Source organism: Protopterus annectens, chromosome 1.part1, assembly GCF_019279795.1.
Source record: "Protopterus annectens isolate FY-2018-M chromosome 1.part1, PAN1.0, whole genome shotgun sequence".
In the NCBI taxonomy this organism is placed as follows: domain Eukaryota; kingdom Metazoa; phylum Chordata; order Ceratodontiformes; family Protopteridae; genus Protopterus; species Protopterus annectens.
In genome coordinates this window covers 884,646,792-884,668,793 of record NC_056726.1, presented here as the reverse complement: position 1 = coordinate 884,668,793, position 22,002 = coordinate 884,646,792, and the positions used below count along the sequence as shown (strand labels likewise).

Below are 22,002 nucleotides of genomic sequence, written 5' to 3'. Positions count from 1 at the left end.
TTCATACGTTTCTTCAAAAATGTATCCTCCTTTGTTATATTTTCCCTTTTAGGCACCCCAGACACATCTTCACTGTTGCAAACCAAATTCCAGTCTCCACTTATAAGTAATATCCCTTGCTGAAAGCTGATTTCTTGAATATTCTTAAGCTCCATTATAGCAGTTTTAGGGGGGATGTAAATGCATGCCATTGTAATCCTCCTTTCTAGGTAGTAGCCCCTTAGTACTTTTGTATCTTCCATTATTATCTTTTTTTTTCCCTCTTCTATCACTATTGGAGCTTCTCTTGCAGTTGATATAAGTGCTCTTCTTTTCCTTTGCCCCAGATGTTCCATTGAATAACCGTCCTGAAAACCTTTCTTTATCAAATTCACATGTTCAGTTCTTTCCAGGTGTGTCTTCTGTAGCATGGCTATTTGCATTGTACATTTTAATATAGTTCACTATTCTTTCTTTTTTATATTGATTTGTAAGACCAGACATTACAGAAAGCATTGTTTTTTCATATAGTTATTATTACTACTTTTTTATATATAACTGCTTTTTTGCTAAATGTCTAGTTCCAACTTTTGTGTTACATGTATATACTGTTTGGCAGGTTGGTCTTTTGCACGGCTGTTTCTTGTCATATCCATTTGCACCTATGTCACATCTTACATAACTTTTTGTTTTTTTGAAAGCCCTCAAACAGAACAAACACCCCCCCCCAAAAAAAATTCCTAAAACCTATGAACTTAACAATTGCACACTAAACTATGTACATCTTCAAATATTGAAGTTTTTGCTTCCTAATAACATAAGTTCTAAGTTGATAGGTACACAGACAGACAGGCTAAAGTTAACCAAAAAGAAAGGCTAGTAATGCTAAGATGCATGGTACAGCCTGTGCTATTAGTAAGTGCTATTTGATTACTGTATATCTTTATAACTCTCCCAGCTGAGAAAACACTTGCTTTCAGTAAACACTGTCTCCAAGCCCATTTCTCTTTATCAGATTGTCCTCTAATGACATGCAAGTCAGACAGGTACCCTTAGCAGTTTTCTTGTTTATCAGAAAAAAAGCCTTAACAGTATTCAATATTCTTTCATTTACATGCTTTGTAATAAACTTGTTACTGGATAACGCCCATCAGAAAAAAAGCCTTACAATATTCAGTACTCTTTTTCATTTACTTGTTTTGTAATAAACACGTTATTTGATTACACCTAGGGTTTTTACTCTGTCATTTCCCTGTAGTAGCATAGGAAAAAATGCACTGAGTTTTCTTTTGTCATATTCTGTTAACCAGACCCCATCTCCTCCCTCCTCTTTTTTTTTCCATTGCAGTGCCTACATTTCTCAGAACTGAACAAAAAAAAAGAGAGAAGATGAGTGAACAATAAAAAAAACAAAAGCACCTGTGTTTATATTAATTTCCCCATCACATTTAAAAAAAAACTGAAAGAACTTTACTTTGTCTAACTGGTTTTGTATTATCTTTGCTGTCACACCTGCAAAAACCCTTGATTGTTTTCAGGGAACATTAAGTCCTAGCAAATTTCTCTGTTCTTTTTTCTTCTTTCCTGTCAGCCAATCCCCTTTCCCCTTCCACCAGACTGTCTCCAGTTTCTGTTTATCAGATTGTCTCCATGGAGGCATGAAGACCAGCTGCAGAAATGCTACTTAGTATACATATATGCATGTGCCAGAAAAAAAGCCTTACAATATGCAATATTCATTTTTATTTACTTGGTCTCTCTCTTAAAACAAAGGTCATTAATCAGTCATTTACCCATGCAAGAATGAAAAAAGCACATTAATTTGAACTCTGTCATGTCCCTTTAACCAGGCTCCCTTTTTCCTTTTTTTAATTATTACACTGTCTAAGTTTCTCAAAACTGCACAAGAAGAAAAAGAGAAGAGGGTAGAAAAATAAAAACCTGTTTGCAGTCTCCATTGCACCCAAAATTAGCATGCAAAGAAAACCATGCAACACAGATATAGTACTATTAAGAACAGAAAGTGTTTTTTTAGAACAGAAAGTGTTTTTTTTTGTACTTACAGTTAGCGTTCTCCCCTTCACAAAGCATTTTTTCAAACATTAATGACATGAAGTAGGGCATATACTTGAGTCCCCCACGCATTTGATTTATTTTTTCCTGTAAATTACTGGAAGCCATCTCTTGTACCAGAGCTGGAGCGTGAACTGATTTTTGATGAACAGATATACTATTCTTCCTAGTCAGTGTTTTCTCCTAACCTCTTCTAGTTGATTTTATTTCAAAGCCTCTCTTGCTGCTTTCTTGGTTATCATCTGAGGACACTTGAGAGGTCAGTTTCTAATTAACTGAAGGAAATCACACAGTTGATGAATGGATGGAGGACACAAAGTTGCAGAATTCTTTGGAGAAGGCACTGGCTTATGCCTGATCCTCCTGCCTTTGTATCTTTCCTACTTGCCTGGCAGTCCCTGGGCAGGCTTCCAGTGCTTTCATCCTGTTTGTTTTGAGAAAATCTTTGCACTTCTCTCATTTCATTTAATTTGTTTTGGGGTTATAGTGTGGTACTTCAGTTATACACATTTTGCAGAGTACTGATAGTGCCTTTGTAGGTTCTGCAAAGTAATCTAATGACTACTGCTCAGCTTGAATGCCTTTGGTTTCTTTGGCATTAAATGCAAGAACTTTCCTACACTGCCCATGATAGCTGAGATTCGAGGTGCTTGAGCAACAGGAAAGAACTGTGCAGCATGGATTAAGAGCTGCTGTCCTAGTATCATCATGACATCATGGCATGTTCACATAAGAATGGGTACTTCTGGGTGTGAGTTAGACTGAAAGAATTGTGCAAACAGAGATGATTCTCCAGAAAGTAATCACATCTTTTACTTGCATTAGAAAGACCCATAAAGTAAAGTTTTTTTAACGACTTTAACAACCCAACACATGTAATTACAATGCATTAAGAAGAAAAGCATGAATGAATTTAGAACATTTTCAATAATACACAACCACTATAATGACATAATAAGCCAATATTGAATGCTCTTATCAGACAAGTAAAAAGAGGTTGTTAGAAACAGTAACAACAGTACTTCAACATTTTGTTTAAGAAGTGCTGCAGAATAAGAAAGAGGTACTTGAGAACCTATTTTCTTCAAGTGCGGTGGGTTGGCGGACCTTAAGGATGCCCTGTGGGATGCACTGTCAGAGATGCTGGATGGGCAGATTGATCTGACGAGGGAGATGATTTTTCTGAGCCATGATACAGAATTGGAATTGCCTCGACATGGTAAAGCCTTGCTGTGTCTAATTACGGTGGGTGCCAAAAAAGCAATTACTAGAAAATGGAAATCAGAATCTAAACCAAATATACTAGAAGTAGTGAATATAGTAACAGAGATAAAAAAAACTGGAATTGAGATCTTTAGGAAAGGGTAGGGACAAACTACATAGGAAAAAATATGGGAATTGTGGGAACAGTACATACATGGAGCAAAGAGGTTTAAATGAAGGCGGGACTTAAATGAGCTATGTAATGTTTGACTGAAAATGATTGGGTAGATTATAAGTGACGTATAATGTTTGCAACTGGGAGTGTGTCAGTATGGTTTGTGATGTAAAATGCTTGCAGCTAGGATTGTATTGTTCTAGTTTGTTTTCATTTATATAAATGTATGTTTGCCTGTGTAGTAAGTGATGGTTTAATAAAGATGTTTCTTGTTTAAAGGGGGGGGGACAGGAATTGAACAGTTTATGTAATGATGCTTAGGTTATATGATATATAGCAATATATGTGAAGTTTAATGTTTGTTAATGTTAATTTATTAATACAGTTTGATTACTTTTGTATAAATGTAAATTTGCCTGTGTGACAAGTAATTCAATAAAGGTGTTTAAAAACAAAAAAAGTGCTATAGAATTTACTTTTAAGTGTAACTGGGGGGTCGTTTCTCATGAGCTTTCCTCCCTAAATTTGGGACTTCTGTATTTAGCTCACCAGTTGAAATCTGTTTCATTAATGTAAACAGGACAATGGAGGATGGTGGCATGGAGGATTTCTAATTTTTGCAATGTATTTCTTGTTTACTAAAAACAGTGTTCCAAGCAACCGATAAGGATGTCTATGTAATACTGGTGACTGGATATGACTGAATAAAAACATTGATTCTGTAACTTTAATCCACCTCTGCCAATGTAAATTGCATATTTGTTGCAGTAAATCTTAAATGCTGCTAATTTTGGAAATCTCAAAAAAAATATGAATCAAATCCCTTAAATTACCTGAATGATATCTTAAACATCTTTAGAGGTAGCATGCAGATAGGTTCTGACTCAATAGTTAATACCAGCAGGGCATGATGAGAAATATTTATAGGCATGGTCAGTAAAGAAATCTGCTAATGGCGGTTATTCTGTAGTTGGGAATTTATTTATCATTGAAAAGGATTTAAACCTGTGAGAAAATATGCATCATAATGCCTTATGAACATCCACTACCCCAAACATCATCAGGAATTTACTTGTCAGTTTTACTGTAGATGAAAGGAAAATCTTCCTAGGGCCTGTTGATAACTCCTCAGGGGCAAAGTCAAGTTCCATCCCCCCAAACTACCACACCCTCGTAGAAAGCTAACCATTCCCTAATTAATTGAAATATTGCTTTTGTTGAAGCAGCTGGAGGAAACTGAATATTATTAAAGGTTATTAAATAACTTACTCAAAGTCCTTTCAACAAAATAAATCTTTATCTTTTGGTATGTCCACTACGTGAAAGGGAATGTCCTTTTGGGTTATTATCAGCACCCAGTGCCTACACGTTATGTTAAATGCCACATGGTATCCCATATGGTCCTAGCCTTTCATAATCTCTACATACTGTTGTGCTGATCAAGTAAATGCATTTCCTGATTGCACCCCAGCTGTGGAGTATATTGCATAATTTATTAAAAAAAATCTCTTCATGTCCACCATGACATTTACATTCCAAGACAAAAAATATCTTTTCAAAAAAAGTCTTTGAAGAAAAATGTACATGTTGTTGTAGATGTGACCCCGTGGTTTAATATTTCCCCCAAGCATTCTAACAAAGTTCATCAGTTTCATCAGCTTGCACCACACACAATTTAATTAGTCCCTTTTTAATCCCATTCCCATTTAGTAATGCATGATTTCAAAAAAATAGCTACTAAAAGAAACAAACCCTTTGCAAGTGTAGAACTTGGTATGCAAACAATTCTTGGTATTTTTCATATGGAAACCAGGAAGAGATTAATGGCAAGCGACTCCCTGAAGCAGAAAACGCAAAGCAATACTTCATAACTAGTCCAAAACACAAAGTCCAACACTCATTTAGAGTACAAAGTCCTGCACCCCATACATATTTGGGAATCCATTACATTTATATCATGTACAGTTTTAACTTAATATTTAATAACATAAATATTCTAATAAATAATTTACCCAGTCAGTTGTTCCTTTGCAACTAAAGAGGATGTGTAAGCCACCTTTTTTTTTTATCCTGAAGCATTTCTTTTAAACAGTAGAAATGCCTCTACTGTTTCTCTTGCTGTGGCCTTTTCTTCAAGTATGGATTTAAGGTAAACTCTTGAGAAGAAATCTGCCCTTGTTCTTCACATGCAGATGATTGCTGAAGCTTGCAGGTTGCATCTTCTGCAGAAATAAATGACATTACCTCTCCCAGCAGCTGAGATTCTGATATAGCACAATATTGTTAAATGATTTTCCACCGGTTTACTCTGCACAGTTTAATTGCTGGTTGAAAGTTTGCTCTGTACTGCCTGGTATCAGCTGGATAGTCCTGATCAGTAAAGACCCTCTTAGGTTCATAGGTAGATACTAGGTTATCTGCCCGAAGGCATTTATAAGCCTATCTGGAATTGTGGTGTCTTTCGCCACCCCCTTAGATTAGTTCTGTGTGCCTCTGTCCAGCAGAGCCATTGAAGTGATCCCCTGGGTAAACTTTCTATTTCCCATACACTCGTCAAGGTTTCTCTTGAAGAGTGTTAGCGAGGAGCTCTGCCTAATGTAGATTGGAATCTTGTTCCAGAGCATGGGAAGTCTCTGGGACAGGAATTTATCCCTCCAGCACGTCCTATTTATTGTTGTGGTGAGGTTTAGATCCCTAGAGCATGTGGCTCGAGGGGATATGGTCTTCTTTAGGTGGAGCATGTCCATCAGTTCTGGGTTGGACATGGCCTTGTATGTCAGACATATTTCACTTCTGAGTAGGAGGTATGCAACTGAGTACAGCTGGAGTTTCTTCATTTGAGCTGCATAGGACATCTGTTTGAAGCCAGTGATCCTCTTGGTGAGGTACTTCTGTGGTCTTTCCAGCTGTTGCAGGTGTCTTGTAAGGTACATCCCAAATGGGGCATTGTACTCTATGATGAGTCTGATGAGTGATGCGTAGAGGGGCACAATGACTTCTTTTGATTTGGATGCAAAGCCTTTTGTAATTAGGTGGGCCACATAGAAGGATTTTCTAAACACTTTGGCAATGTGATTATCAAAGGAGAGATTACTGTCTACTTGGGTCCCCAGATCCCTTATTATGTCTTCCGTATTTAGGGGGCTGCCACCTATGTGGTAGTTTGTGGTACTTTGTTTTTTCCAAAGGGGATGACTAAGCTTGAGGCCATGGTTTTGACACCCAAGTATCTGTCTCAGTGAGACCCTTTTGGACTGCATCAACCAGAGAGTCAATTATAGCCCTTAGTTTACAGTCGTCTGCGAACTTGGTCAGCCATAGACCTCCTGTGCTTGCCTGTACCTCTGAGAAGTATATGCCAAACAGGAGGGGTCCTAGGACTGAGCCCTGGGGAATGCCACTTGTAACTGGTTTGGAGTCAGACCTTGCTCCCGCAACTCTTCACATGTGGGTTCTGTTTGTGAGCCAGTTGGCAACCCATCTTGTGACGTAGGGGTTTATGTTCAGGCTGGCGCGCTTGTCTATAATACCAGAATGGAGAATGGTGTCGAAGGCCTATGAGAGGTCTAGGTAGGCTGTGTGGACCACCTTTCCCTCGTCTATAGCCTTGGTAACTTTCTCAAAGAAGTCCACCAGGTTTAGGAGACATGATTTGCCCTTAACAAAGCCAAACTGGGTAGGGTCCAGTGTTTGGAGGTTCCCAATGTCTCTGTTAATGAGATCCATGTTGATTCCCTCCATAGCCTTACAGACCAAGCTAGTCAGGCTTATAGGGCGATAGTTTCCTGGTTCTGTTGTGGCTCCACTTTTGTGGAGTGGAATAACCGTTGCTGTGCACTACTCTATGGGCACATAGCCTGTGGAGAGGCTGAGTTTGAACAGTGTGTTTAGGTCAAGCACCTTCTACTATTAGGTGCTTGACTGGGACCCAGATTTTCCCCAAAACTGTTTCTTTCAATGCAAAGTTGAAAAATATAACAAGTGTGATACTGGAGAAGAGCTGTCTCATTTGTGTAAGGATAAACAATCCCTGTAAGCCCGCAGTGTTATTAAATATTACTCCAGAATCTCTCACCATTCAGATTTTTGTCTTTATGAATTTTGAGCATTTCTTACCCTATTCCCAATATTCTTGTTATTTTGCAGCCCTCCATCTTCAAGATGAGCCATTTTATGTTCTAATAATTGTGTTGTAGCTTTTACTGCACCCTTTTGCTGAAGTTTGATTGTCACATTCCTGAGCCACTAGCTGATTGGCTCACCAGCAGGACTGCCTCTATTTCTTGTAGTCAGTCTGTTTTAGAAGTATAGCTCACCAAGGTAGTAATTTTTTTGAAGTTTCATGATTAATTAGTCAAACTTACCATCCACTCTTTCCAGATAGTTTTCAGAAGATGACATTTGTTGAGACTTTAGCACACGTCTTCAGCTCCTACAGTTCACCTTCATTGATCATGCAGTGTAATCATTCTTTTTTTTTCTGTTTTTGTTTTGACATTTAGCAGAACATTCATGTCTAAACACTCTTCAACAGTAGTAAAATTAATGAGCTGAAAATTTTTAATTGCCAGAGCTGCAAACTTTATTTATATTGAGGAGTTGAGCGGAGCACCACGATTAAGATTTCTTGACCAACAGAAAGTTCAGGTAAGGCTTTTAGTTTGCACGAGTTGTGAAGAGGACAACAAGTATATTATATATCACAAAGTATTCAGCAAATAGTACAAGAAACAAATATTGACCATACTGAAAAAGGACAAGAAAATTAACATTTTACTTGAGTAACATTGCAAGAAAGTTTCTTACATCTAGGATAAGAAAATAGTATAGGACACTAGTAAATAAACTTCTACAGTTGAGTCATATTTTATTAGAACAATGATGTGTGTGGATACATGTGAAGGAGTATATATTTTTAAACTCGTGGAATAGAATGTTTGGTTTATCTTGCTGGGTGTGAATGTAGTTCTTTTAATGCTGGTTGGCAGAACATATGGAATTTAAGTAGAAAAGTACTTGGATACTGTTAGAAAGTATTTGAAACGATATTATAACTGCACAGGTTAGTGAGCACTATTTTAAATGTATGGGTTTGTGTATTACGAAAATAATGTACAACTAAGGTGGTGAAATAGCTAGGTTGCAGTATATTCTAGAAGCACAAATCACAAGTCCATCTAGCACTTAAAGATCAATGCAGTTTAGTTCAAATATTCAAACAGTAAGGAATAAGAATGAGTAAAAGTAACAAGATTAGTAAGACGTGTTACTTTTTGGCTAGGGTCACATTATCAGCATTAAATGTGTGTTTGTTTGACCGTTATGGGTTTCATTCATTTTAATTATTTTATCATTGAAGGATGACATGCTGCCTGTTTATGTGGTCAGTTTTGTCCCTTGTGCCTTCTGACCATCTAATGTTTCCCTTCTGTCTGCCTGTTCATCATTCTCTATTCTTATAAAAGTTAGGCACTTTTCCCCCAGCTGATGAAGTTCCCCTTTGCTCACGCTGTCTCCTTCCCAAGTTAACAGCTCAATAAAAATGCATTCTTACAGGTATGACCCACTAATGTGAGCATATGACATGGTAGGCAAATACATCCTAGTGGTTGCACTGCTTGCCTTACCTGGAGACTGTCTCTTTGTGTCAGTATTGCAGTAGACAAAACTGTCACTTCTCCCCCTGGATAGGTGAGCTAGCATTGGCCATTCACTCCCATATCCTCTCATTGGCTTTTCCATCTTCTGTGTCACTAATGAGTTCCAAGATATCTAGGCCGTGGTCAAGTATTTGAGCTGCCTGTGCTGCAGAGCTGATAAAATTGTTGCCTTTGTATTATTTAAATCAACATATTGTAGTGCTTATGGTGTGCTAACTTTTTCATTAACCGTTGGTATATAAGGTTTGAAGATCCATATTTCATTAAAGCTATGGTTTATTTACTGAATGTAGTGCATTAAGAACGTTCTGAAAACTTTTCTACAAAGGGCCTTAAAAGCCTGTTGGAGAGATTGACTTTCTAAGTTGTAGAAGATCTACCATTGTTAAAGATGCATACATCTTGAGTATTATTTTGTGTCTGTAATGTAATTTATCTATTTGTTTATTTTCAGATTGGTGTAGTGGCTACAACATGGCGAGATGGTCCATATATTTTTTTAGTCAGCATTAAACCAGTGGCTAAAGCTGCAGAGTGGAATTTAACAGGTAGTAGTACATTTACAAAATAAGAGGTTTTTTTTTCTTTTTATGCTAATCATTATCCCAATTCTGTTGTATTATCCTAGCACAGCACAGATTTACTTGTCATGCCTAAGCACAGAAAAATTATTATATTTACAATAAAACGTTATGTAGTAGGTATTTCTTTAAAAATGTGATGTTGCAACATTGGTAAATATACAGAAGTAGTTGTATTTTGCTTTATTAGACTTACTGTTATCTGTAAAAAAAGACATTTACAGTTTTTTAAAGTGTTAGAATTGTTTTTCATTTTTCTAGCAGCCTTTCTTTATTAATGAGTTTGAGAAGATAGTGGTGCTGATTTAGAGTTAAAGCTTTCACACTACAAAGCCTCAGGTTAGGCTTTGTTCTTAAATTATAGTTTTTATCATGTAGATCAAACTCTGATTCCCAGATGATATTACATACAGGCACACAACAGGTGCTTGGATTCTTGTCCTAGTCAGGTACTTGTCCCTGTAGTACAACATGGGGTAAGGGGTGCTGCACTCTTGAGATGATATCCTTTAAATGAAGCACTAAATTGATGTGCTGTATGCCTGAATTGATGGTAGCCCAGATAGATGTAAACATTCCTTTGCACTTAAAAACAGAGTAGGTGTCCACTTTACACTGTAGATGAATAAAATGTTGACTATCGTTCTGATGGCGCATGTTTGAATAACAGCTCAAGCACTAGCAGGCAGATGAAGATAGGAATGTACAGCTTATGCCAACTGGCCCATTCTTGGTTGAGGATTTTGGCATTCCCAATTAGCTGACCTCCCATGTAGGTTGTCACGGGGTATGTGTGTATCATGGACCATGCAGGGTGAGTGCATAGGATGATGCCACAGTGATGAGTGCCCGTGACAGGAACCAGAGGTCAGGGTTAGTGCTATATAGAACTTCCAGTTACTGCTTTGTATGTTGGACCACATCATTGATTGCTGTTACCTGTAATGATGGGAAATAAATGGGTAGTGACTAGACCTTGTTGATTGCTGTGCACGGTGGTAGAAAACAATATATTAAAAAAACAGTAAGGGTGCTTTTTAAAACAAATTAAGTAACATGCAATAAAATATACAAAAATTCACAACATAAAATCAAAATTTTACTGATTCTTTACAAAAAAGAATAATGAAAACATTTAAATGATTGTATTAACCATTTTCAATAACATAACCATCTCGTAATTTATTTTACCTCCTTCACTTTTATGGCTTTCTTTGCCCCCCCCCCCACACACACACACACACACACACACCTGTCTTTGCATATAAACAACGTACTCTGGGCAATTGGGCAATAATTTTAGCATTCCTTTCCATATCTTTTCTCTAAATTGTCATAGAAGCACATATTGTATTCCTTAAATTTTAAATGTCAATAATTCTTGAATGCCCACTTTCACTAATAAGTTCCTCCCAAAAAATAAATTGATTCCTAGGCTTTACATCTCTTATGAATATATTCTTCCTTCCTTTTTTTTACTATATTGCATGCCACATGTTACAGGTGACTCTCTGTGAAACATTCTCCAAATAAAACCTTAAGCCTTACTTGATACCTTATTTGAGGTTTTTCTTTGTAATTTTATTTAACGTATAGATAGATAATTCCAGCTCTCAATTTTATGCTTAGCCTGTATGCAGTCATTCAATTTCTCCTGTAAACTACTGTTTCAACACTCCTTTATCTCACTTATTCTTATCTGACGTTTTAATAAATTATCTGTTTGCTAGTGCCTGATAGTTTCTAATTGCATTTACATTTTCACAAAAAAGTTATTATGCCCTGATGTGTATTTTCTTTATGCTGTCTCAGTTCTTGACACTCTTTCAACACTGCAGTAAAACTTTCTAACTGCTCGTCATCCAGATTTTGAAAAAATGAATGAGTCAAACCATGTAAACCTGGAGTGCTCCAGTTTTAAATTTCATTATAGCTCTCCTTACTTTCTTGTACTTTTAAGTCAGTGTTAACTTTTCCTTCATTTATTTAAGTAATCTCTTAACTCTTTATCACCCCTTCCCTCCTACCATCTTTACACATTACATAAAAAATTTGCTTGTACTTGTACTGCATTTACCAATCAAATTTTACCTCTATTTTGTTTCTTCTACAACAGCTCTGTTCTTAACCATCCCTTTCCCTTATTCTAACATTGTTTTGTTTATACATTTCTCTTTTTTAATAGTCCAGGTATTTCCCCACCAGATCATGTAATCCTTTATATATCGTCTGTACTTTTCCTCTCTTTCTTCACTTTCCTTTTGACTTTCAGGAAATAAAAAATGCCTTTTTATTTTTTTTTCTTGTATGCATCCTACCACAGATCTGTCATGCCTAAATCATCCTTACACAATGTTTCACAATACTCCCAATTTCTGTTGTATTAAGAAAATCGGCATTAATCTTCTCTAGTCATCTTATTTTATAAGCTTTCCAAAAAAAAAAATAAAATCTGGCATGTGATCATATCCCATCATCTTATTCCAACCCTCACACTTGAGTGTTGTACTATAATTTATATGGTCACTTTTTGTAACTGTAATCCCCATCTGTAAGTCCAAATTTGACTTTTTTTTTTAAAGTAATCCTGATTTCCCCCTTATTTATTTCCATTATGTCTAATGAACAATCTGTGCATATAGCAACTGAATTTATTAATAAATACTTTTCTAAGACTTTGAAACATTTACACCATTCGTCTTAAGTCAATATTTGCAAACAACATAATGTTAAAAATACATTTGCTATTCATTACTTTCATGTTAGTATTCTTCCATGTCTTGTCACTGTGTGATTGTTTAGTCTAATTTGTGCATCTGGCCAGAATGTCACCATTATTTCAGAACATTTTTGTGCCCCTAATGACCATATTGCAACCATACCCTAAAACATGTCTTATTTCTCCCTTTCAGATTTATGTTTAAATTGTACATCTTGCAGCATATGTATATCCGTATGCATTTTAATCATTGCTGTTGGGTAACTCGTGTAATGAAGTTCCTTGTAATGTTTATATTTTTTTGTTAAGAATTTTTAATCCTGTGCTCACCTTTTGTTCTAATTTTAAAGATTCATTCTTGTGTGCTTACTGTGTACCCAGTAATGATAGCATCTCAATAGTCAGTTGCATCACTGTCTCTTTCTTCATGAGATTCTGTTTGCATTGCAGAACACATATCGTTAGGTTTTACAGAGGCAATCCCCACTTCTAAATCCCCCTTCAACTTTTTGTCTAATTCAGTAGTTTCATCAGCTTATTTTTCCTTGGCCTCCCACGTTTCAAATTATCTATAACTTTAGCAGCCATTATATTATTCTTGAATCCCTATACAAGTAATTTAAATGTTTCCTAATTTCCTCTGTGTAGCCTTTCTCGCCTCACTGTTTCATGATTAAGAAGACTTTGCTACAATTTTGTATCCGTTAACTGCTCATCTTATTCCTTGCAAATTAACAACACTTAGCAAGTGACACACTTGATTATTTTTCATGCTTATTTACAGTTGCACAAAAAATCTGCTAGTCCAAAAAATGTCAACATACCGTGCTTTACCACTGGAAAATTCCTTAATCACATTGTTCAACAAATGTTTGTTCAGCCATATCCTCTGTACATTGTCTGCTTTAAATGGAGCGTTCACTTTTAATTATTTTCTGTTTTTCCACCCAACATGATTTGTTAGCAAGATTTGAAAATCTGTGTTGCAAAATATATAATCAGCCTCATTCTCAAAGGCAATATCAAAGAAAGGTTAATTTCCTAATAGCCAGTATCTGTAAGACAGAGTCTCCCAATGGCTTCAAGATCCTGTGACTATAAGTGTTTGTCTGGAGGTTTCTTTCATTCATTATTGAAGTGCATTACATGCCTCCTGGATACTAGTGGCTCTGTCTTCCGAAATGGTACTCTCACTGCTACACTGTATGACAGGGTTACATGCTGTGTGATGGTCTTTCTTTCTGAAAGGAGGCACATATGTTTTGACGTGCTTGCATAATTTTATTCCCAAGCACTGCAGAGCTGTTCAGACTTTGTGTCCTCCATTATTGACATTTTGAAGGCTCTCTCCAAACTTTTCCATAATTTGACTCCAGGAGTAATTTGTTTCACATTTCTCAACAGCAGCTCTGCCTCTACTCAACGTAAGACAGGAAGAGTAGGAGTACTGTATTTACATATACACATCTTCATATTAAGTAATGATTCCATCAGCAGTTAAACAGTCTTATCTTTTTAAACAAATCAGCAGGTATTACATTAAAAGAAGACAAATAAACCAAGTCGGAAGACAAAGAAACCAACCTGAGTCATGCAACACAAGTACAAAATTAAAATGCCAGAAACATGCTTTCAAAAATAAAGTAATTGTCAGAATAAAAGTTTTAGAATTTGTTCTTTAATAATATCAGTAAGTTGTTTCTGTTATGGAAAGAAAACACCTTATTTCCCTGGTCAAATCGTCCCTAGCCAGTATGAATTCCTCAGATCTCCCCTGATGAGAGACCTTACCAAGATGGAAATAAACAGGTCAGAGAACTTTGGCCCAAGTATGCTTGAAGGTTTTCTGTTAACACTGCACAACTTTTAGGCCCCGTAAAACCATGTGTGTAGATGAATGCCTATCTCCTGCAGAAATGTGTAACAGCCACCAGCTCTGACCATGTCTTCCCTAATTCACCCCTTATTTGAAGTGATATTGCTTTATAATATTTGTAATGTTCTGCCTTGAGTTTCCATGCACGTTTTTGACTTCCAAATCCTCTATTTCTTTTTAAAATTTTTGCCACTAAAGTTGCCCTGCTTGTAGATGATGCAAGGAATCCACTTTTTATCTCTTTCTCTTCCACTGTGTATATTCGTAGTGCTTTGAGATATTAGTTGGGCACACACTCTCCTAATTTCCATATCCTTTTGGTAACCCTGTATTGTACATGTTCTACCAGTTTGTTCATTTCCAGAATGACCTCTATAAAGGAAAGTATCACTTCAGATGACACCTAAACTAACCAATGCTATTTATAGAGAGTTTTAGGATAAAATTTGTAGTTCTGTAATCTACATATCTGCACATTGTGGGAACTTTGCCACTGTCCTACCACACTAAACAGTATATTTAATCTTGGGCTGATGAATGAAGAGAATGAGAAAGAGAAGGTTGGATGATGTGGGGATTGTGGGTCAGGAAGTGAAACAGATTAGCAAGGAGGAAGTAAGGACAGCTATGAAGAGAATGAAGAATGGAAAGTCTCTTGGTCCAGATGACATACCAGTGGAAGCATGGAGGTGCTTAGGAGAAATGGCAGTGGAGTTTTTAACCAGATTGTTTAATAAAATCTTGGAAAGTCAGAGGATGCCTGAAGAATGGAGAAAGTGTTTTGGTACCTATCTTTAAGAGTGATGTGCAGATCTGTAGTAACTACAGAGGGATAAAATTGATCAGTCACAGCTTGAAGTTCTAGGAAAGAGTAGTGGAACCTAGGTTAAGAAGGGAGGTGATGATTAGTGATCAACAGTATGGTTTCATGCCGGGAAAGAGTACTACAGATGCGATGTTTGCTCGGAGTGCGTTGATGGAGAAATATAGAGAAGGTCAGACGGAGTTGCATTGTGCCCTTTGTGGACTTAGAGAAAGCATATGACAGAGTGCCTAATATCTGGTATTGTATGAGAGACCAAATTAGCCCTTGCAAGTACATGGCCCCAAAATACTGAAAAACAACCACAAAAAGCATGAAGCCAGCACACAGTGGTGTAAAAAGACTTCCTCTGTTTATTAATACATATCTACAAGGGAAAGCACAGACTGGTTTTGGCGTAAAATTTACCACGCCTTCATCAGATTTGAAAAAAAGCACATTAATCATGCCCCATGATACAATATATATATATATATATATATATATATATATATATATATATATATATATAGTTAGGGAACTCTGCTGATTGGATGGCTATAATTGTTCATTAAGTCCAGGTGGAAATAAACCCCCCAGTTTGATAATCCATTTCCTTTCTTTATTATCAAGTATATTGTGCCACCCAAGTTTGTTAACCCTGTCAATGATGGTAAACCTGAAATTAGCTGTTGAGTGTGCCAAAGTGTGTGTAAAGTGCATTAGTAGATTGTTTTAATCTGATGTCACTCATATGTTCAGATATCCGTAATCTTACTGGTCGAGAGGTTTGGCCTATATAGAAAGCTGAACATGAACATGTGGCTAGATATATCACCCAATCCATACCACAATTTGCTAAAAATCCTATGTCAAAAACAGTCCCTGTATTTTTACTAGAGAGATGTTTTGACTTGGCAATCCTTGTGCAGTGTACACAATGACCACATGGTACACATCCATATAGAAATTTCCCTGTGATTGTTCTTTGGGATTCAGAACCTGTCCCAGGAAAGGCCCTTTTGTAATGACTAAAATAGGACCCAAAATTCCTGCCCCTCCGAAAGGAAAAGAGGCATTTGTCTGGCAAGATTTCTGATAGCTTGTGGTCTGCTAAAAGTATATTCCAGTTTCTGTTGACACTATCCAAAAGTATGTTGGTTGTCACTAATCTGATGTCTGAATGACTGGGATGTGATTTGTCTTTATAAACAAGTAAATCATCCCTATTGGCCATGGTGGCCCAGTTGCTAATATAGTGCCAATAGGATAACCCCTCGTCTTAAATCTATTGTTTAGGTCTTGTTTGAAATCTTGGTATCTATCAGGGTTGATACAAATACATTTCATACGAAGGAATTGCGGTTTGGGGGTGTTACGTGTGATGTATGGAAGGTGAAAACTAGACGCATGTAGAAATGAGTTGTATTGGGGGTATTTGCGATGTACCTGGGTATTCAAAGTGTGATCTGGATTTCTAGTGACTACCAAATCCAAAAAGATGATTTCTTGTTTATGATAATTAGCTGTAAAACGTATACCCCACTTGTTATCATTCAAGTGTTCCACAAACTCTTTCAAGTATGGTTCATCAGCCCTCCAAACCATCCAGCAATCATCCAGGAAATGTCTCCATATATCATTTTCATTGATCGATGTTATGTGTTGGATCATAGATTAGTTGTTCCACTAATTAGGCCATAAAAAGGTCAGCATAGATTGGAGCGAAAGAAGCTCCCATGGCCATGCCCTGGACCTGCCAAAAGCATTTATCCTGATAATATAAAGTGTTTTTGGTCAATACCTGTTCAGCAAGGCAAATAAGAAAAGTATTAAACCCCTGTGGATATAGTTCAGATTGACATAGCCAATGTTCCAAAGCCTGAAGGCCAGCCCAATGGGAGATATTGGTATAAAGGGATGTAACATCCAGAGTACAAAGCAACCAGTCTGGCTCTAATTGCATGTCAGAAATGATACACAGAAATTCGGTTGTATCCCGAATGCGAGCCCAGAATAATTTCAAGAGAGTTTCTAAATAGTCAGAAATTGAGATGGGGGTTCAGTGAGAGCACCTCGATCAGACAGTCGGTCTACCTGGGGGATCATAAAGATTTTTGTGTATTTTAGGAAGAAGATATAGATATTGGTGCCTGGGATCATCCACCGTTAAACGTCACAACACTGAATCTGAAGTAATGCCCTCCTCCCTAGGTGTCCAAAAGAACTGGTCTATTTGATGTTTGAACCTAGGCCCGGGGTCAAGTGGCATATGCATATAATATCTGTCGTTACTTAGTTGTTTAAGGGCTTCGGCATGATATTTTTGTCAATCTATTACAACAACAGTACCATCCTTGTCAGCTGGTAGAATGGCCAATTGCTTATGTTGTAACTTAGAATATTACCTGTTGTTCCATCTTTGAGAGATTGTTGGCCCTTATCCTGGTTTCATGGTTTCACGTGAGTGAAAATGTAGGTCTTTAAGCATGGTGTTAAGGAACACATGGGCAGAGGGGTGCATGGGAGGATTAAAGATGAATTTACGAAATCTGAAAGAATTATCAACCTGCTCAGTAGTAGACATATCAAAATATAAATTAAGTATCTGGCAAAATGCTATGACATCCTTTACTAGAGAGTCTTCTGAGACAAAAAAGCTAGGCACAAAGTTCAACCCTTTGAGTACTTGTAACTCCAGCCATGATAATAGTGTTGATGAAATGTTAAGTATGTTGGTAAAGGAGTCTATTTCTGTGTCATAATTCTGAGTAGTGTTTCCACATTGCTGACCTTTGTGATGTTTTCTCCCACCCCTGTGGGCCCTGCCCCTAAAGGGATGTCAGAGTTCCTACATTTGGAAGACGGGGAAGTTGTGGTGGATTGTGAATCTGTGTCTGTGATGGAGGAAGAGTCCTCCCCTGATGTACCACCATATGATCTTGTTGGTTTTTAAGAATGGACCTGGGCCTTTTCCGCTTAGTAGGTTTAATCCTCAAATTACCAGATTTCACATTTTTTGTATAGACCAAATGGGTTACCCCTTTCATAATCACCTTTATCCCTATGGAACTTCTGCATCTTCCTATCCCTTAACTGTTGTTCAAGGGCAAGCAATTCCTGACTCAGCTGGTTTAAACAAGAGATATAACAAGGCTGGCCCTCAAAGGCTTTAGTTTCCTCACTAATCGTGGCAACTTCAGTAGTACAGGTATCTATGGCCCGATCATAATATGCAGTAAGTACATCAACTAAGCTCATTGAAGCCTTCTGTTGTGCAGAAGCCCATTGCTCAGCTAGTTCATCATCAATGTGTGCTATCAATGGTTGAACACATACCCTTAACCCCCTTGGGGCAATTCCCTTAGCTTGGTATGCCTTAAAAAGTCTAAGGTGCCACACATTGGTTCGTAATGATTGCATACTCTCTGTAAGACTCTGAAAAACAGACATGCATGTGTTATTGGGTATGGAGGAATAATCTGTTTCAGTAATAGGACCCTTAGGTCCCAGGCCAAATGCACCCAAATCATTCCTGTCTGCTGACAGTCTCTTTAGAAGCGGGTTCAAATCCATAATCTTAAATATAAACAATCTGTCTAAGCAGAAATGATCAAATATGTAAAAAATCAAAAACTGACAGGGTAATATAAGGCTGTCACAATGTGTTGGCCAAATGTGCATATGCAAATCGCACAAACCAAATTATAAAGTATTTGTATAAAGTTCCAACTCCCTACAACACCTTAAGTCCCCCCAACACAAGGAGGATCAATAGAAAGGGACAGTAATAGCCAGTGCATACAAAAATCCCAAAATAAATATGTCCTGTGGGTAAAATCCACCTACCACAGATCACAAACAAAGCTATGTTCTCCTGTATACCAAAATATAGTAGTAGTATTAATATCTAACCTAAAAAACGGGAAACAATAATAGCCCTTTATAATTCAATGATTTATTAGTCCAGGCCCACTGTTTTAACCTGTATCCACACCACTACATCCCTCATAAGTTTAATATATAATTATTGAAGGTAAAAATAGAGTCCTGACTAAATACAAAAGTGCCCCAAAAAACAGAGCGTGTACTAATAATGTACAGCAGGCCAAGTACATACCATGTAGATGAAATACAAACATCCCAAATCACAACTGTCTCACTAGTATTCAATAAATAACAATGCAGTTAAAAATAAAGCGGGTAACAGTAAACGTTTTAAATACGCATTCAAAAAATTATATATAATCGAGAAACCCACTAAAATATATATATATATATATATATATATATATATATATATATATATATATATATATATATATATAGGCCTTCCCATCCTCCTGATAAAAAATGGAGTATGTAACTCAAACCCAAAATTCTAATAACATCAGTCAAAAAGGATTCCCAAAAAAAGTGATTGAGCAATGTGAACAGAAAATATGAAAGTCACCATAAAACGTAGTCCAACAAGCTACTGTATAATGGCCGCGATATGAATATCCAGTCCATTAAGTCCATATATTCAGTGTAATACTAGGAGGGCCTCCTGGAGGATAAACTGACCAGGTTTTTGAACTGTCTGTATCATATATAGGTCAGTAATGTCCCAATCCAGCATTGAATAAACTGTTTAGTCCCAAACAAAATGGCGCTAAGCCACAAGTGATCAACCCTTCAAAGACTAACACAATTAGTAATACAAAAGATGTATGTCCTGCTCACTAATCTAGGTTGTTGTTAACACTCCAATATGTGACCGGGTCATTCATACTCCAATATGTGACCGGGTCATTCATCCAAAAAATACAATGCATTAAACACAATGCCTAAAACTAAGCCACTATCAGTCAAATAAGCAGGATATACAAAATATTCATATGATGTATAAACCAATGAAGTCCCAATCCCATGTAAAGTGAAACATAAATATTAAAGAGCAGACCCAATATGAAGGCAGACCAATGGGTGAAAGTCCCCTTTGAAGTTCCCCACAGTTAGTATTCGAAAATATATATCAAACTCTTGAATATAGGATGAAGTAACCACTCCAAAATTGAGTCGTCCATCAGAAAAAAGTCAAATGCGATGAATCCATCCCTCCTCTATTTATACTAGAGACATGTTTGGACTTTCCGAAAGGAAAAGAGGCATTTAGCCTCTTTTCCTTTCAGAGGGGCAGGAATTTAGGGTCCCAAATATGCAACAAAGTAAAGAAGATTTAGGATTTTTGCTTGGAAGTTTTATATTTTATATCCCAAATAAACGTCAAAGAATTTTTCTTCGGGTAGATGATGAAAAAAAGATAACTGGGAATGTATCTTTGGAGTGTAATAAATTGGCAAACTAATCTTTCAGAAATATAGGGTGAACAGATTGGTACAACTAAGGAAATTATTTTTGAGCTATTTATACAGACTTGGAATTCCCTAGACATAATAAGGTCTTGCTGTGTCTAATTATGGTGGCTGCCAAAAACAAAACAAAAAAAAAAAAAACTAGAAAATGGTAATCAGTCAACCAGCTGTTCTGGCAGTAGTGAACATATTAACAGTGATAAAACAGCTGGAAATGGGATCTTAAGTAGGAGCAAATTACATAGAAAATAATGGGGATTATGGGAACAATGGATGCAGAATAACATTTGGAGGAGGAATGACATTTAAAAGAAGGCAGGATTTGAATGAGCTGTGTAATGTTTGACTGAAAATGACTGGATAGATTGTAAGTGGTAATATTTGCAACAAAAAAGATGTCAATATGGTTTATTTTCAGTTACTTTAAATGTACGAGTGTCCTTATAAGTGATAATTTAATAAAGATGTTTCTTGTTTAGGGGAATAAAAAGAATTGAAAAATGATTGAGTGAGAACAATCATCTAGTAAAGTACTGTAGTTTGCTGTATAGTGACAACAGATACTCCAAACTTCAGGTACCATATTTAAAAAACAGTAATCCGCAAAGTATGCCAAGGGATTCTACCAGCACAGCATTATATACAAATAACTAATCATTTTATTGTTGAGCAATTTCATCCAGACTTGTATTACTGGACTTCTTTAGAACAACCTATAGCATTAATTTTCTGACTTGTATAACAAAGTGCTTGTGACATATAGAATGAGATTGTTTCCCTTAAAGCCAGTTTAAAATTGTGAACTCAAAATTACTTTGGGAAGACGTACTACAAACAAAAGAGCTTAATTGGAGATTATGGCTGATTGCTGCTGTAAATTTAGGACTAAATGAAATGGTATCTGTTGACAGTATTTTGAAGTTGCATGTGATTTTTAGGATCAAGTTGAGATTTATTTTTTTTATTTTTTGGGTCAATTTGTGTTCATAATTTTAAACTATTTTTAAGGAAAATGTCACTATATACACTACAAGTATGTTGTTATATCAGACAGGAAATTAATGTTTTAGGTTGTTTTGATGAAGTCCAGTGATTTATGAGGATGAAAGTGTTTAATAATAAAATCATTTATTATTTGTGTACATCGGTGTGTTGGCTAGTTCCCTTGACATATTTTGTGAGTTATTAATTTGCAGTAGATATAACTGAAGAATAATACAGCAAGTTATATTAACTTTAACCTACATATTTATAGTCTGTACCTTATAATTACAGTATCAAACAGTTGTTTTAAGTGAGATTAAATACTCAGCAGCACGATCAGTCAGATGAATTTAATTTAACCAGTGTCCCCTTTATATTCATTATGCTTGAATCATCTGCATTCATCTTGCATGAGAGTGTCTTTTAGGTTTATTTTAAATTTTTACATTTGAGTTCTGGTATTTTGTGGAATTCTCTTCCATGCTACTGAGCCTGTTTCAGAAGTTTCTCTCACATGTAGTAGTACATTAACGAGTCTTTTTAAGGAGAGAGCATTGTTGTTTTTGAGAGTGTAGTTGAACTGATGGTCAGAT

The 22,002-nt window shown here is 36.5% G+C and overlaps 1 protein-coding gene across 3 annotated transcripts in view; it reads left to right on the top strand.

Moving 5' to 3' along the window:
- TMEM87B (transmembrane protein 87B) overlaps positions 1 to 22,002 on the top strand; it is a 1,440,625-nt gene that overhangs the window by 460,108 nt on the left and 958,515 nt on the right. For 2 of the 3 annotated variants that reach the window (XM_044078977.1, XM_044078964.1), the window contains one exon: positions 9,545 to 9,641. In XM_044078977.1, the coding sequence (XP_043934912.1) occupies positions 9,545 to 9,641 (97 nt within the window). The remainder of the gene's footprint in view (positions 1 to 9,544; positions 9,642 to 22,002) is intronic. The other variant, XM_044078974.1, reaches the window with a different exon arrangement.